The sequence below is a fragment of the Hippocampus zosterae genome, chromosome 3, assembly GCF_025434085.1.
Source record: "Hippocampus zosterae strain Florida chromosome 3, ASM2543408v3, whole genome shotgun sequence".
Classification (NCBI taxonomy): Eukaryota; Metazoa; Chordata; class Actinopteri; order Syngnathiformes; family Syngnathidae; genus Hippocampus; species Hippocampus zosterae.
The window spans coordinates 11,999,950-12,015,442 of NC_067453.1; the positions used below are offsets into that span (position 1 = coordinate 11,999,950).

General features: G+C 40.0%; 1 protein-coding gene across 1 annotated transcript in view; it reads left to right on the top strand.

Moving 5' to 3' along the window:
• mical3a (microtubule associated monooxygenase, calponin and LIM domain containing 3a) overlaps positions 1-15,293 on the top strand; it is a 61,538-nt gene extending 46,245 nt beyond the window's left edge. Inside the window, exons 43-48 of the mRNA XM_052061587.1 lie at positions 885-935; positions 1,807-1,857; positions 6,455-6,553; positions 9,078-9,177; positions 9,959-10,032; positions 10,877-15,293. Of these exons, the coding sequence (XP_051917547.1) occupies positions 885-935; positions 1,807-1,857; positions 6,455-6,553; positions 9,078-9,177; positions 9,959-10,032; positions 10,877-11,061 (560 nt within the window). The 3' untranslated portion in view covers positions 11,062-15,293. The remainder of the gene's footprint in view (positions 1-884; positions 936-1,806; positions 1,858-6,454; positions 6,554-9,077; positions 9,178-9,958; positions 10,033-10,876) is intronic.
• Positions 15,294-15,493: the final 200 nt, after the last annotated feature.

Here is a 15,493-nt window from a genome sequence, read left to right on the forward strand (position 1 = left end):
GGACATTCAAGATAGAACAAACAACTACTATGTGAATCAGCCCCACTTCTCATTATGTTGTGCAGTTTGATGGACATTAGAAGGACCGCATTATATACGAGAGAGTGGTTGTGGGAACGTATTACAAAGGTACTATAGTATAGGGTTGTCATGTGTACTCTATGAAATCATCATAGAGTACACATGAATCATTGCTGTAAAAGATTAGCACAATCAGATACATGCTTATACAGTGTATTATATTGTGCAAAAATCCGGGGCCAGTACTATACAAGCATTGTTTTTCGTTTTCCACCCTTTTTGTTGTATTCAATTAGAAATTGTAAACCAGTAAAAAAGCACTGATACAATTAGGCATGAATACACACAAACCCAAATCGTTTCCATAAAACTTTGTAGATGGGGGGGGGGGGTGTACGGGACAAGCGAGAAAAGCAATTGGCATCAATCTGAACAACGGTACACAAACAGAAATACATTTATACACGTTTACAGTATGAGTCCCAAGCATTGATGCAACCCGTCCACCACCCAGAATTTTAATGGCACCTCCCGTCCGTTCATAGTTCGCGATGAATAGTCTGCTAAGTAATGCATAGAGGGACAAGATGTTGCTAAGCTCAATTGTCTTTTCCATTTCTTCATCATTTATATCTGTTGGAGGGATGTACTTTACTGTGTGACAATCTTGATATATACAGTGTGGTCATCCCGTGATTGCTTAAAAAAATGTAAATCTAATGGTGGACTAAAAGTTTTGCACAGTATTTTATATTCATTGAACAGAAGGTATATTTATTGGAATTATTTTCAAGTGACTGTGCTTTCCACCCCAATCAGTTGTTTCTCTGCTGTAACATGTTTGCAACTCTACTTTCTTAAAGGAATGTACAAAGGTACTTATACATTACCCAAACAGCACAAAAGAAGATCAGGTATTAGATTCACTAAAGTTTCTCTTCATACGAATGACATATGACACTGTGACATCGGCTCCATCTGTGGTGACACATTGCAACAGTTCTCCATCTCTGAACATTATAATTTGTCTATAACATCCGCCATTTTTAGAAGAGCTGCATGCACTCAAGAGAATATGTGTACCGACAAATATTTGTGTGTGTGTGTGCTTGTTCTGGATGCATGTTGTCTCCTCCACTGTCACCCAGCGAGGACCGTTTCCCTGATTCGGGTCCTTTCTGATGGTCAACGCCGTATGGTAGAAATCAAATTCAGATTGGTTGACAGAATTATAGGCTATTTTCCACAAAGATTTGTTACGTGTAGCCAAGTGTTGCTACAAAAAAATCCCTTGTTTTAGATTTATGCTGCTGCAATGTAGGACAGCAGCAATCTGGATATCGTGTTGAACGTCCAATATAAATGAGATGTATTGGGTCATGTTTGAGCAGTACATCACAGTCATGTTGGAAGAGAAAAGAACCTTCCTGAAACTGTTTCCACAGATTTGAAAAAAAAAATTCTTGGTAAAATGAATTAGGAGTCGCACAGAACTAAGGAAGTCTGAACTAAAGCCTGATATACTGTATACTGTGTATGTGTGTGTATGTATATATATATATGTATATATATATATATATAGGATCACTGTCATGTGCTCATGCTTAAAAGCTGTTTGTGCTGGGCACCGTGGTGAGTACAGAGGGATATGTCTTTTGAGTGTCCCTGTGGGTTGAAGTGTACCAATGTGTGTGCATGCATGCTCATTTTAGGGACATTGTTTGTGTGCCCAGTGTGGGGCAGTCTGAAATAATTATTGTGTCTAATATATCCCTGTCATTGTAGACTATTGGGGAGATTCTAATTACAGTGAAATCCTGGACTTACATCTGGGCGGTATGTATTTGCAATCTGTCATTTAATGACTAACCTAATGGCTAACTGAATCTCTCCCCACCCTACCTTTTGTTTTGTACCCATCTACCTCCATTGACTGTCTGGCTGATTGGTTTTCGCATCATTGCAAAGCCTCCTCCATTCCACTTGTCCGTATTCTCTGGCCTTCTCCTCAGCAACATGACAAAGGAGATCAGAACAATAAGATAGAAATTGATGTCTATAAACCTATGAACGATGGATTTTTGAATAATGTAAAGGCGACATTACTTCTAGTAAATTGCAGTGGTGCAGCACATCACACGGCATTCAGCGCATAGGCGTTGCTCATATTTTGCCCCTCTCCTGTGTCGAAACAAGAAATTCTGCTCCACTGTGAACTACAAGCACAATAAGAGATGAACAGTATTGGAGCTCCAAAATGATAGTACTACGATTGTATTTACAGTAAGATAAAAATAAATGTCCACTTCTTTACACATTCATGAATGTAAAATGTAACGACCCGCACAATGACTGATATGTGATAATAAAATAAATTACATTCATGACTGTAACTACATAATTATTTTTTTAAACCCATAGAAATACCACAATAAGCAACAAAATAATATGTCGGCGGATTACCTGTACACCCGCTCTGGAACAAATGAAAGCGCCCTGCATAATGCCGGGTGTTGTCATCATTTTCATGCTTTCTGTCATAGGCACATCACTCTTCATGCAAACGAGTCCTTGCCTGTGAGACCATTCCCAGCAAACTAAACTTGAATATATATACTAGAGTTCTGACAAGTCTAAACGAAAATGTAGCGAGTTTTAAAATACACAGTAAATAGATCATGCCCACTATATAATTGTGCCCAGGGATGGGGAAACATTCAGAGCGCAGCTTGTGTCCTATTAAAAACAAATGTGTCGTTTGTCCCATTAACTGTGTCCCCCAGTGTCAATAATAGTTCCGCCTTGTTAAGATTCCCAATAATCCATCCTTCTCCTATGTGCTGTAATTGTTTCCCATCATCCTTCCCTGATTTTATTTCCCCGCCCCTTCATACTTGCTCAGTTGTTGCTCCCCCAGGATTTAACCACAGCGTGTGCCAATGATAAAGCAATCCCTCAATCTAGTCTTAGGTGTAATTAGTCTGTAGTCAGCATGTTGGACTTGACATTTTCAATGCAGTCTTGTTTGAAGACAAGGTGAGACTTCACCCCTTGATAACACTGTAAGATGGTTTATTTAGAAATGTCTTCAGAAATGTCTCCCCCAAATTTTAAGAGGCTCATGATTTCTCTTTGTTTGGCCTTGTAGCTTGTTTTTACTCACCCATGCGAGAAATTGCTTGGTTTTTGGACATAACGATGAACTCACTCCCACAATAACATTTCGTTCATTGGCTCACTTGTCACAAACTGACATACACGTTCACAATCCACGGGGTTCCAATACAAGAGCCGTATCGAAAAATTGACTAGATTTTTACAAAGATGGTAATGCTCACTTTTGATTCAGCCTCTCGAGGGCTCGTCTTGGATTGCCTGCAATATACAGTACATGCAAGGACAAATGATCAGAAAATCCTCTCAGTATGAATTGGCCTTGTGGGGAAAAAAGTGCATATACTATATATACATAGCTGTTGTATTGGAACTCGAAACTGTCCAGATATCTCTATTGTTATGGCTTTTGGTTAGGAGGGAATTTAACGACTGATATTGTGTGAGTTGGTGTTAGGGAATTAAGGTGTTGTTCCATGTGTGTTGTCTGCCTTATTTGGAAAATTCTTGGTCATGAATCTTTCTGTATCATTTCGCTTTTTTATTTGCCTTTCTTGACTCTGGCCTGTACTCTCTGCTTCTCATGCTAGCTTTGAATTCAGCACTTTAAGTCTTGTGTCCGACTTAGTGGAGTTCAGTATCCTGTTAAGAAATTTGAATTACATCACATTTCCTTTACTAGTACCTATTTGCATTTGTGATATTTTTAAATGAGTAAACATCTTTAGCTCACTAAAAATGAGCTCAACGAATATATTCTTCATAACCCTCTTGCGTCCCACTGCACATAGGGAAAAGTCAATCAAATCTATTTCAAATAGCGAAGGAATAAAATGTTAGTCCAGTTGGTACAGAACTGCTCTATACTTTGTGAATGGTACAGTGACAACCCCATGCTACCTGAATAACGTTATTAATCCAGTGATTATGCCCCCACTTGAACAAATGGGCCCGATTTCATCTTCATGGATGACAATGGACCACCATGCCGTGGTCACATAAAGGCATGGGGGTTGACTGGTACAGCACGTCCGCCTCGTGGCACAGAGGAGCAGAGTTCGATTCCGGCTCTGCCATTCCTGTGTAAAGTTTGCATTTTCTCCCCATGCCTGTGTGGGTTTTCTCCGGGTACTCGGGTTTCCTTCCACATTCCAATAATATGCATGGCAGGCTAGTGGAACACTCTAAATTGTCCCTAGGTGTGACTGTGAGCGCGGATGGTTGTATGTAAATGTGTGCTCTGCTATTGACTGGCAACATGTTCAGGGTGTCCCCTGCCTACTGGCCGAAGACAGCTGGGATAGGCTGTAGCACACCCTGCGACCTTTGTGAGGATAAGCGTATCGGGAAATGGATGGATGGATGGATGAAAATAAATACACATGCCTGCATACATATTGGCGGCTTCATCAGGCATGGATGTCCACGTTACAAGAGATGTTTGTAAAGAAAGAGATCAAGCAAATGGACTAGAAAAAAACAACAACTTTGAATTACCGTAAACCCTTGTAGCTGCTTTTCAAATACCGATACAGCATAGTCAAGCATGGCTTTCTTCATCTTCCAGCTTGTCAGGATTGTGTAGAAATACAGGTGGTAGATTGAGATGCAGCTCAACAAATTAGTTTCAAATTAGTATTTTTTATTGAAGAAAAAGAGCTCACGAGCACGAATACGAACAACGTTCCACTCGGTATTCATACTTGCTTCACAGAAAATACGTGAATGAGAAAAATTCATTTGGAATCCGGCTTGAATAACCACCTTTTCATGCAGTTTTTAGCTAGTGTTACGCCCCTTGGCTATTCAACCTGGCTGTTAGGGTGAAGTGGGTGCTATCATGGGCTATGGCCTCTCTTCAACCCATCAGCAGCTCATTCATCAGTCATTCATCATTCTATATTCCACCATCTTCATTTACTTAGCAATGAAAGTCCTTTAGATGACACCATCCAAGTGAGATCGCACAATAGTGTTGTGACACTTGTGAACGAGCAGCTCTTTTGCTGTGAATGTTGAGAATTGATTTGCAGCTTTGAGAGAGCCCTTTTTGGTGGGGGGGGGGGGGACCAATTTAGTATGGTGTTTTTCAACATTGGAGCAATCTGCTTAAATGTACAAAATGTTGGGTACAGTTGTGGAAAATAACACCTCTCCAAAGCTTGGAAGTGGAATTTATTTGTGTATGCTTTGATAATTTTACTCCTAATACAGGAAATGGAAAAACTGCCGGGAAGTCCTGCAAAAGGCCTCAAAAGTAATTTTAAGGAAAGAGTGGGAACTTTGTCCTGAGATTTATTTATTTATTTGTCACCATGCCTCCAATTAAATTATGCAAATGCTAATATGAAGATTAAGTTTGAGCACTGACTCAGACAGTTTCATTGGTCCATTGTGATGGTCAGATGTGATGGGATTGTATCTCAATCTATTGGCAGCATGAAACTCGTTAGTAAAAATCCATAAATTAACCATGTCACATTCAAATCCACAAGGTTCAAAGCATGGGAAAAAAGTAGCAGTTTATATTCCGGAAATTACAGTAGTACTGTTTCACATTTACATGGTGGTCAAAAATCTGTTTTCATCGTAATAGTTATCAGCGTAGCATACTTTATAGTAGCCATCATGGAGAAGAAATGGACCAAGTCATCCAATTGAACGGTGGCACTGTAGCATATGTGTTGTTTGAGCAGACGCGGTGGACTCTTCACTGATCGGTTTATTGCAGTGACATCAAGCTCATATTGACGGTTCGTATCCAATTTGTAGCTTACAGTTGCATTAAGTGGGATCAGATAAGTATCGAGTTTTTATGCACGTTTTGAAGAAGCCTGATTTCCATCTGAGGATATGCAGTATGATTACCTGCTTTTTTTTTCCTCTTCACTTTAACCATGAGTTGTAAATTGACCCTATTAAGGTTTTTATATTGAAGTGCAAGCCTTTTCATTCCATGGTATCCTCAAAAGAATAATGTGTTGGCCTAATGGAAGTGTCTAGAGAGCAGTACTCGTGCATTATCACAAAAGCCTTTTTTTTTCAGGTTGTTTTGCTGTTTTTACTCCTACTTTATTCATCCCTCATACCACAAAGGTGATCACTCCCACCTTCTCCTCCTAGGTGATTTGTCTTCTTCCTATCTCACTGTTCCTGCCCTCCTTTGAAATCCTCCTCCATGTTTTTCTCTTTCTCATCACACGTGTCCCCTCACCCTGTATTCTCGACTGTTTCCTACTGTAACATCTCTGCTTTTCTTCTTCTCTATCATTTCTACCATCCCTTCTCTGTTCCGCATCAATGTTCCGGTCTGTGTCAGTCCCTCGCTCCCTTTCCCCCTGTCTTGTGGAAGTTGAGCCCTTTGTGGGGATGCACCGTCGGAGAACTCTCCCCTTCTGCCTCTGCTGTTCCCCTGAAGGTAACCTAACCTCGCCGCCTCTGCTTGTCGGGTGTGGCAGGTTACCACGGCAACCGCAGGGGTTCTCCAGAACTGGGCTATTTCCCTGAACCCTCCCAAATTTTCTTGCCTTCCCCCATCTTTTTCTTTACCAGCTCTGCTGTGATGTTGTTACGAACCAGCTGCATGCATGGTTTTCAAATGCAACCATTTGAATAGGTCATTGTAGTGACCGTCATTCGCCATTTTCAGATAGTATGACAAATCTCCACACAAAAACTGTAACTTGGAGGCTTGATTCAGGAGTGTCATCCTTGCATGGTGTGAAGTTGTGTTGTAAATATTGGAGCCTGCACAAAGCAATTTTTAAAAATTAATGAATCATCTGGTTTGTTCTTGTAGCTAATACCTGCCAATTGAGATTTTGCCTGGGTTTCAATTTGTAAAGTGTGTGAAGATGCAAGCTTTTGTTTTCATTTGTTATCTAATTGATTTATGCTTTACTTTTAAGTTCTTTGAGGGCTCTCCTCTGTTTGGCACCTTGCGCTGAGGGCTGGTGGTGGTGGGGATGGTGGAAAGAAAATGTCCCAAAAAACCTAAAGTCTCATGTCTTTAGTTACCCTTGTACCTCTTGAGGACAACATGTGCTCCACCCCAACTTTATCTTCTAGTTGAAAAACGCCATGCTAATTACTTGTTCCAATTCATTTAAGCTTGCAATTTAAAAAAAAAATGGTGAACATGTCTATTTTGTTTTTTGTTATTGTAAAGTGTCCTTGGGTGTCTTGAAAGGCGCTTATAAATAAAATGTATTATTAGTATCTTTTGTATCTTTTGAACAGTAGTCATGGCAGCTAGCTTTTTGGTTTTCTAAACAAGGATTTACAGCGCCCAAAGGTTTGTACTTTTTGCTACAATGCGACGTGGGATTCTGGTTAAGGTAAGCCGTATTAAACTAAAAAAGAAAACGTCGACATTTCGCCACCCTCATGTGCTGCTGGAGGCTGAGTGCGCTCTGGTCACTATTTCTGCCTGCAATGTGCTTCGTTCATTTTCATGGTCTCGGATTTTGATTTGGATTTTTTTTTCTATCTTAGGATGAGATTTTTTTCTGATTTTGAAAGAAAAAAATGGCAAGAAAGTACATAAAATAGTGAAATAAACCTGCAATCGATTAAGTCATGTTCAAAATTGAAAACCTCACGATAGACTGAAGCCGCAATACCTGAACGGCGAAGTAGCAAAGGAACACTGTATTGCCATTGTCAGCCAGACTTCACTAAAAACCCTCAATTGATAGACTTAAATACACGCCGTGGAACTACACCAAAAGTACAGAAAAGAAGAGACTAAATTCTTTTTACCTATATTTTGAATTTGAATGTCTGACCAGGCCAAACTAAACTACCAGTACATGTAAAGTTTATAATATGTACAGTACTTAACTGTACATTATGTGTCTTAATTAAACCGCATAAATATGAGAAGAGGCCATCAAGCATCATGAAGTATTCTGAGTACTCTTTCAGTGAGCTCTAGGATTGAGACCATTTCAATGATTATTTCAAACTGAATAGTACCCTTCTTTGAGCACGGTCAAGCATGACATTCTACTGTTAAAATGATGTTTTCTGTTCAGGACGCAAGTTAATGACAAGAAAGTGCCACCTCAATCGAGATTAAATGAACAAAATTGTATTTGGGGGAGTGTGGGGGTGATATCTGCAGTCGAAATGCATACTGCTCACAAAGCATTTTTGATCAAGTATGTTGTCATAGCAACTAGCACCTCCATAGAATATCCCGGGATTCATTCTGAAGAAAGGAGATTTGTGGCTCAGAAATAGTTTGCTTTTAAACTGCTCTGTTTTGATTGGATTTGAATGATTTAATTTCTGATGGTGGGTCATTAGCTGGTCAAGGAAGGATTAAGGAATTTATTGAAATATATATATATATATCTTGAACACATGTACTGGGTGTGCGTGTGTGGGTGTGAGTGTGTGTGTGTGTGTGTGTGTGTGTGAATATATATATTATATTGGTTCTTGGCTTTGGTCCAATGTTTTTGCTGTCTCTTTTTTGTTTTGTTTTGTTTTTTTGAAACCCTCACGTATTCCCTCAACACCCCCATCCTACCCGCCCTTCCACACACACGCACCTCATCACTTTGTACTCTATTAAACCAAGAAGAGATAAAATAAGCGTTACCCCATAAAGAACAGTCTGATTTGCATTATGCTAATAGATCAATACAACAGATTGTCTTTCCAACTTTCAAGTGTGTTTGTATGTGTGTTTGAGAGTTGTTTGTATGTACACCTCTCTGAAGTCAAAACCACCACACCATCTTTATGTGACTCTGGGAAATATGGATAACCGATCACATTGGTGTCAAGTCCATCTTTCCACCTCACCATCCCTCAACGAGGACATCCCGCCTTGGCTGTGATTGCATTCCCCAATGTCGATCCTTGAGTGTCCTTGTGTGTTCAATCTGATGTCGCGCATCTCACCGCGACACCTCTCCAACACTTTTCTCCAGGTATGGGAAAGAAGGATGATCCCAAACTGATGCAAGAGTGGTTCAAGCTCGTGCAGGAGAAGAATGCCCTCGTCCGCTATGAATCTGAACTCATGATATTGTAAGTGATATACTCAAAAACATTTGGTGTTGGATTCTTTTTAACACCCTGCAATGAATCGATCTAAGTGTCAGCAACACCATTTGAATGATCCACTTTGTGTTTTTTCCATGTTACGTTTAAATTATGTTATTCCCAGGAGCCGCAGCAGTCCACTTTGCCTGAAACGTTTAAGTGAATTGGGATTTTAGCTGTGTTCGTCTTTGTATTCAACACCATCATCCCCATGTATTCCAGTTTTGTCACAATACCTACACAACTTAAATATACAGTATCCCCCCCCCCCCCCCCCAAAAAAAAAGTAGCACATTTTGGCAAATGAAGCCGCTGTGGCAATCGTGAACATATACTCCCTCCCAAATTACATGTCAGAACGCAATGCATTGTGTAATGCCAGGACTCTAAGCCGTCACATGGACGGATTTAATGTGACAAAACAGAAGAAATAATAAATAGCTGTATAATAAAATCTAAATCAAGCCAAGGCTGAACACAGGCTGCTGGATCCCCTCCGTTATTTCGATGAGAAGGTACCTTATTTTAATTTGGCTGTGATAAGTACAATTATTTTATCAAAACATTTATTCGGATAAGTCACTCCGAAAGGCTGGAAGTTCAAAGCTACAGAATTGATAAGATAAGATAAGATGAGATAAGATATCCTTTATTCGCCCCACACTGGGGAAATTTACAGCCTCCAGCAGCAAGAATGTATGTAGAAAGAAGAAAGAGAAAAAAATCAGGGTTGATGTGTGTTCTCCTGTTCATTTTTTCTTTTAAGCGCCAGAGAATTGGAGCTCGAGGACCGTCAGAGTCGACTGCAGCAGGAACTAAGGGAGCGAATGGCTGTGGAAGGTAAGTTTGTGTGTCATTCATTGCCCAGTCCTCAAGACCGAGTTCCCCCCTCATGTAAATATTAGAACCTCCTCTTTGTATGAAGCACTGCAAACTAAAACCTCCAACCAGTCATAACAAGGAGAGGAATATCTCTCTGACAGTCTCATCAAAGCATCCAAACTGCCCTCGTGTTGAACAAGTTGAATGTATGTTTTGCTTCTATAGCAGCAGCCACTGAAAAGATTGTTGAGTGCGAAACAGCCACTGTATCCATGTGGATTTTTGACAATGGATGGATGTTTCAACATTATAGTTCAATATTACTATATATTGCAGATGCATGAATTATATCAATACAAATGCTTGATAAAATGTGTATTATTTTTTTAAATTGATTTGAGTCCGCAACATTAGTTGTATGCCTCCTGTTTAGCTGGATATGCATGTACATTTGTGCAAAAATATGTAGGCAACATTACTTCTGTTTACATTTAATAAATTTATGTAGTTACGCTGGGGTAACGTACCACTCCTTGTAATACCATGAAAATAAAAGGTGTAATTCAAGGAACAAAAGAGTGAAAGGAGGAATAAACACTGCCCATTCTAAACTATTTCTGCTATTGTATCTGTTAATGCATGTGGAACACCTTCACTGGGGAAATTGTGGTTATTGAGAAACTTGGGCCCTGTGGGGGTGACACCACTCCCCGAGTAGCATACATTGTGGGTGTGACCCTGCATTGCTAATTATATTTGTAAATTCAGATTATTTTTCTTTTTTAAAATCCAGTTTTTATGGTCGGCCAATGCGCCTTTTCCATTTTCTCAGTGATTGCTCATTTGCCTTGCTCTTTTACAGACCACCTCAAGACTGAGAAAGAGCTTGCACAGGAAAAGCAGATATTAAATGAGATGCTAGATGTGGTGGAGCAACGTGATGCCCTGGTAGCACTACTGGAGGAGCAGAGGCTTCGAGAGAAAGAGGAAGACAAGGACCTTGAGGGTGTAATGCTCTCTAAAGGCTTCAACCTTAATTGGGTTTAACAAGAGTGAACTAATTACTCCAAGTTGAAATAAGCCTGAGGGTCTGAGCATTTTTTGATCAGTGTCGTGCAGCAAACATGGGGAAAAAAGGCAGTTCCATCTGAGTCTGTCACACCTGCAGCAGTGAATGTGTAAAGATTCCCAACGAACACACATACGTGCACACTTGGCTGCTATTAAGATTGGTGGAAGCAGCACAGCGTTTACACATCCTCAGCCCACAGGCAGTTCTAGTTAATCACTTTTCAGGTTTGTACTGTCACTTTGGGTAGACATTTGCAATTTATCATTGCAGCCTTGATGTGCTGGCACCTTTGGAAGCATGTTTAAAGACTTGTTCAATCCAGAAAAATCGAAAGGGAATATTGCAATCTGGCCCTGCTGATGTAAAGGAAGTGTAAAAAAAAGTGTTCTGTAAATACGTTGTGTAGATGCAGTAACATATTACTGTAGATAAAGATCGTCCTCCTGTCTTTAGCAAGAACACAAAAGGAAGGCTTCCAAAGTTGCCTTCCTCCCCACTGACACACTGACTTCTTCCAAAGGAGCCACAGATGTTTCTCTCCTTTTGACATTGTGTTTTGTGGGTCCACACTAAAAACCAAGTATGGTCTCTAATATACTTTTAAACATTTTGGTGCAAGAGATTTAGTGTATTAGTTGTTGACTGAAAACTAATATCAAAACTTTATTGAGTGTCCGTATGCATGTGCTCACACACAGACTGATCCCCGGCAGGAGAGCATCATTCGACTGCCGGGCAACAAATATGCTGGGAAGCTGCTCGGTGTTCACATTCCATCTGTAGAAAGCCTTCAACAAACGGTGACATATACAATGAGAGAACCCATCGTAACGGCTCACTTGGGAGGGAATGCAATGGCATCGATGGTAAACTGTGGGCAAAACAGTGTGCCTTTAAGCCTCTGGGACTCACCCACAGCTAAGAAAACTTGGGCTTGAAAGCCCTGAAAAAAAGTTCCCACAAATTCCATTCTAAGCCACGTTCTGGGCAAACTGGACCGCAGTCTGGAACATAGTGTAAACCTAGCCTAATCGGTGAAAACTGCAGTCATGATGAGTATTTTTTATTTTGTTTCTGACTGGAAGGACACACAATACTGACATAAGACCATTTGTCGCTTTATTTGGTACACAATAGAAGAGCATACTAATTCACCATCCTCTTGCAAATTTTTTTCTGTTTGCTGTTTATTGTCCCTAAAAAGCAAAATGAGTTTGGTTCATTCAAGCTACTCTGATGAGGGTGGGGCAGTTGAAGCTGGAGCGAACTCAAAAACAAGGGAGTCCATGCAGCCCGAGTCAGCTGTTGACAGTCAACAGGACTACAGGGAATTTGGCCCTGGTCCACCACATCTGTCCAAGGTTGTTCCAAGAGTCTTATTTATTTTACGGCCCTCGGATCTGATCAATTTTTTAAAATTATTTAAATGATTGTGTCATACTAAAGGGCCCAATCGATGCTGTATGCCATAGGATAAAAATGTAATTACATGCCAAGGTTGCAAGACATATATACATACATAGGGCTGTGCGACATCATTATATCGATATGAACATTCAAGATATTAACATTGAAATTAGGATGCTATCAGTCATGTGAATTGACCATTTGTGTTGCATGTAAAATTCAGTCTGAGCAACCGCATACCTCATTCAAATTTAGCCTTGATCGGCTGCTAAAGGCAGCGTGACAATCATCTTGGTCAGGGGAGGGAGACACGCACCTGCTGGCAGTCAGCGCACACACACACACGCGCACACACACACACACACACACACACACAAGCACACATGAAAAAATCCACCTACCTGTTAGCGACAGTTGCCAGATAGATGTTTGCATTCAAACTACAGTCTATACTAGGGGTCGGCAACCCAAAATGTTGAAAGAGCCAAATTGGACCAAAATAAACAAAAAACAAATATGTTTGGAGCCACAAATAATAAAAAGCCTTATAATGACGGCAACACATGATGTATGTATGTATGTATGTATATGAGCTATTTTAGCCTGCTATCAACATGACTAAGTTGGCCACGATTACAAGTTTTTTTTTTCCCTGCAGTTCATCCTGTAGAGGAGGGGTGCCCAAACATTTTTGACGGAATATCTACTTTTCGAACAACCAACCTCCCGCGATCGACACGTTGCCGCACGCCTCACCCATACGCACACAGTTACACATGCATGCCGTAATGAGCAACAGCTATAACGACCGCTAAGATGAACAAGGTACGGGACGCACTGTTGCAGCGTGCTAACTATCGTAGCTCACGTGTACCGTTTAAAATTTTTTCTCTTGGCCTCCCAGATTCCCATTCTTAGCAAGTACAATCGGTGAATTGTACATGAAATGCTGCGTTTTTGTTTTTTTAAACAAATAGAAGCGTGTGTCGCAGGCTATGATGCAAATATTCCTCTGACAGAAACCATATTAAAACAAAAAAAATATATTTCCCTCCTATCGTTTTCCATTTTCATACATTTTTAAAAAAGCTCTACGGAGCCACTGAGGGCGCTAAAGAGCCGCATGCGGCTCGAGAGCCGCGTGTTGCCGACCCCCGGTTTATACCGTGTACACATACTGTGTTTTACAACATGCCCTGATCATATTTATATTTCATATGTAGTACTGTCATGGATAAAATAGCAAAGCTTGTGCTGTGCTGGTACAAATGTATGAGTATTGCGTGCTTAGCCAGTCCATTAAATTGGGTGGGAGTGGGACAGTGTATTGCCTTTCCGAATATCCACACTTTCCTCATGATTAACGTTCATGCTCTATTTCTGCACATCTTCATTGGCTGCCACAATCTATGGTTTAAAAAACAAAACAAAAAAAGTAATCCCAATAAAATGTAATATCATATGGGGAGCCTTCAACACGTAGTTGAGGTTGGCACATTCACATCGCTGGTAGTCCACACTTAACATCGGGTGAGTGTGAGACGTTCACCTGTACTTTTCTTGTCCCAAGGTAACTTGGAACATGTTCAAAATTGCAAAAGAAAAAACACCAAAACTGTTGGCGAACGTTTTGGTGTCTAATTTGTGACCTTGGACAAACCCTGATGTGAACGTGCATTTTGATTTTGCATTTTGAAGTGTTTGCAGCTCTGTGGGGTAGGGCCTTAATGTAACAAGGAAACCATTTGGTTATTCATTACTAAGTATATGTATAAAGTAAAAACATAGTTTATCTGAATACACTATTATTCTACAGGATTTTCAGTCGGACACTCAAATGCTCCTCAACCTCCATTTTATATTTTGGGTATTGTTTAATAAAACCCTTGTCCCTGGGATTATCCTACAAAAACTATTGCTCCTCAAATTTAGGAAGTTGCGCCTCAAATGATTTGCAAAATATTCTCTCTAGTGGCACTGTAGTAAAACTGTTTTTCTCCCACGGTCCAAAGTGATTTTACAAGTAATCAGTCCAGGCTGTCCAGCCAGCTGGGACACGCTTTCGTTTCGCCAGTGACCTTGAAAAATTTAAGAACTGCATACAGAATAAATTAAGGGATGATTTCAGGGATGTTATGTTGTTTTACCTTTAAATTTATTCATACATACTTTATAAATTGTCACAGGAAAACACATAAGCCTTTGATGTGGTCAACGGCAAACGTCCAAATTCTTGATATGAAATTTACTGTATATCACAATGTTAGCTAATGTTTACAAATACTCGTCCATATCATGTCTTGCATTTTCTGTCTCCTAATATAACCGTACAAGTGAGGAGATTCACACACTAAAGCAAGTGGCAGTGTTCAAACATACAGATGCCTTTTTTTCCATTGTGTAGCCTAGGTTTGTGTTTCAGTGGATGTTTTATTTATTTTTTGGGGGGTGGGGGGTTGTACAAAAACATTTATATATTTTGTTTGAGGTTCTGGAGTGTTGCAAATTGGATCAGTGACAGCTTTTGGTCATTGGTTTACTGCGCATAGCGTACATGTTATATCTATGTACTATGAGTTGAGAGAGTTACACAATTCTTCGTGTATAGATTGTCAGTGTGATAAGTGACATGATTGTACTGATATTTATTAATGTGTGAAAACTGTATTATATGTAAAGACTAAGATTGCAGATTTTTAAACTTCTGTTGACACGACTTGTGTAAATGCTTTATGTAGCTGACTCTGTATTGGATGTATGCTGCAAACAGCAATAAAACAATGATTTCTTTTTCACGAAATGGTCGCTTTTGTGTTTTGGACATTACAGGAAAACATTCATAGAAATTGACATTTTGCCATTCTATGGACAGATTGTTCTGTTTAAGAGCTGGAGGCAGTTTAAGTGATCGGACTTGTGAGGTTTATGACTATACAAAGTTGGACCATGCATTTGCCCTCTTATCTGTCGGTAAACTTCAAAGTGTTCAGGACTTTACCG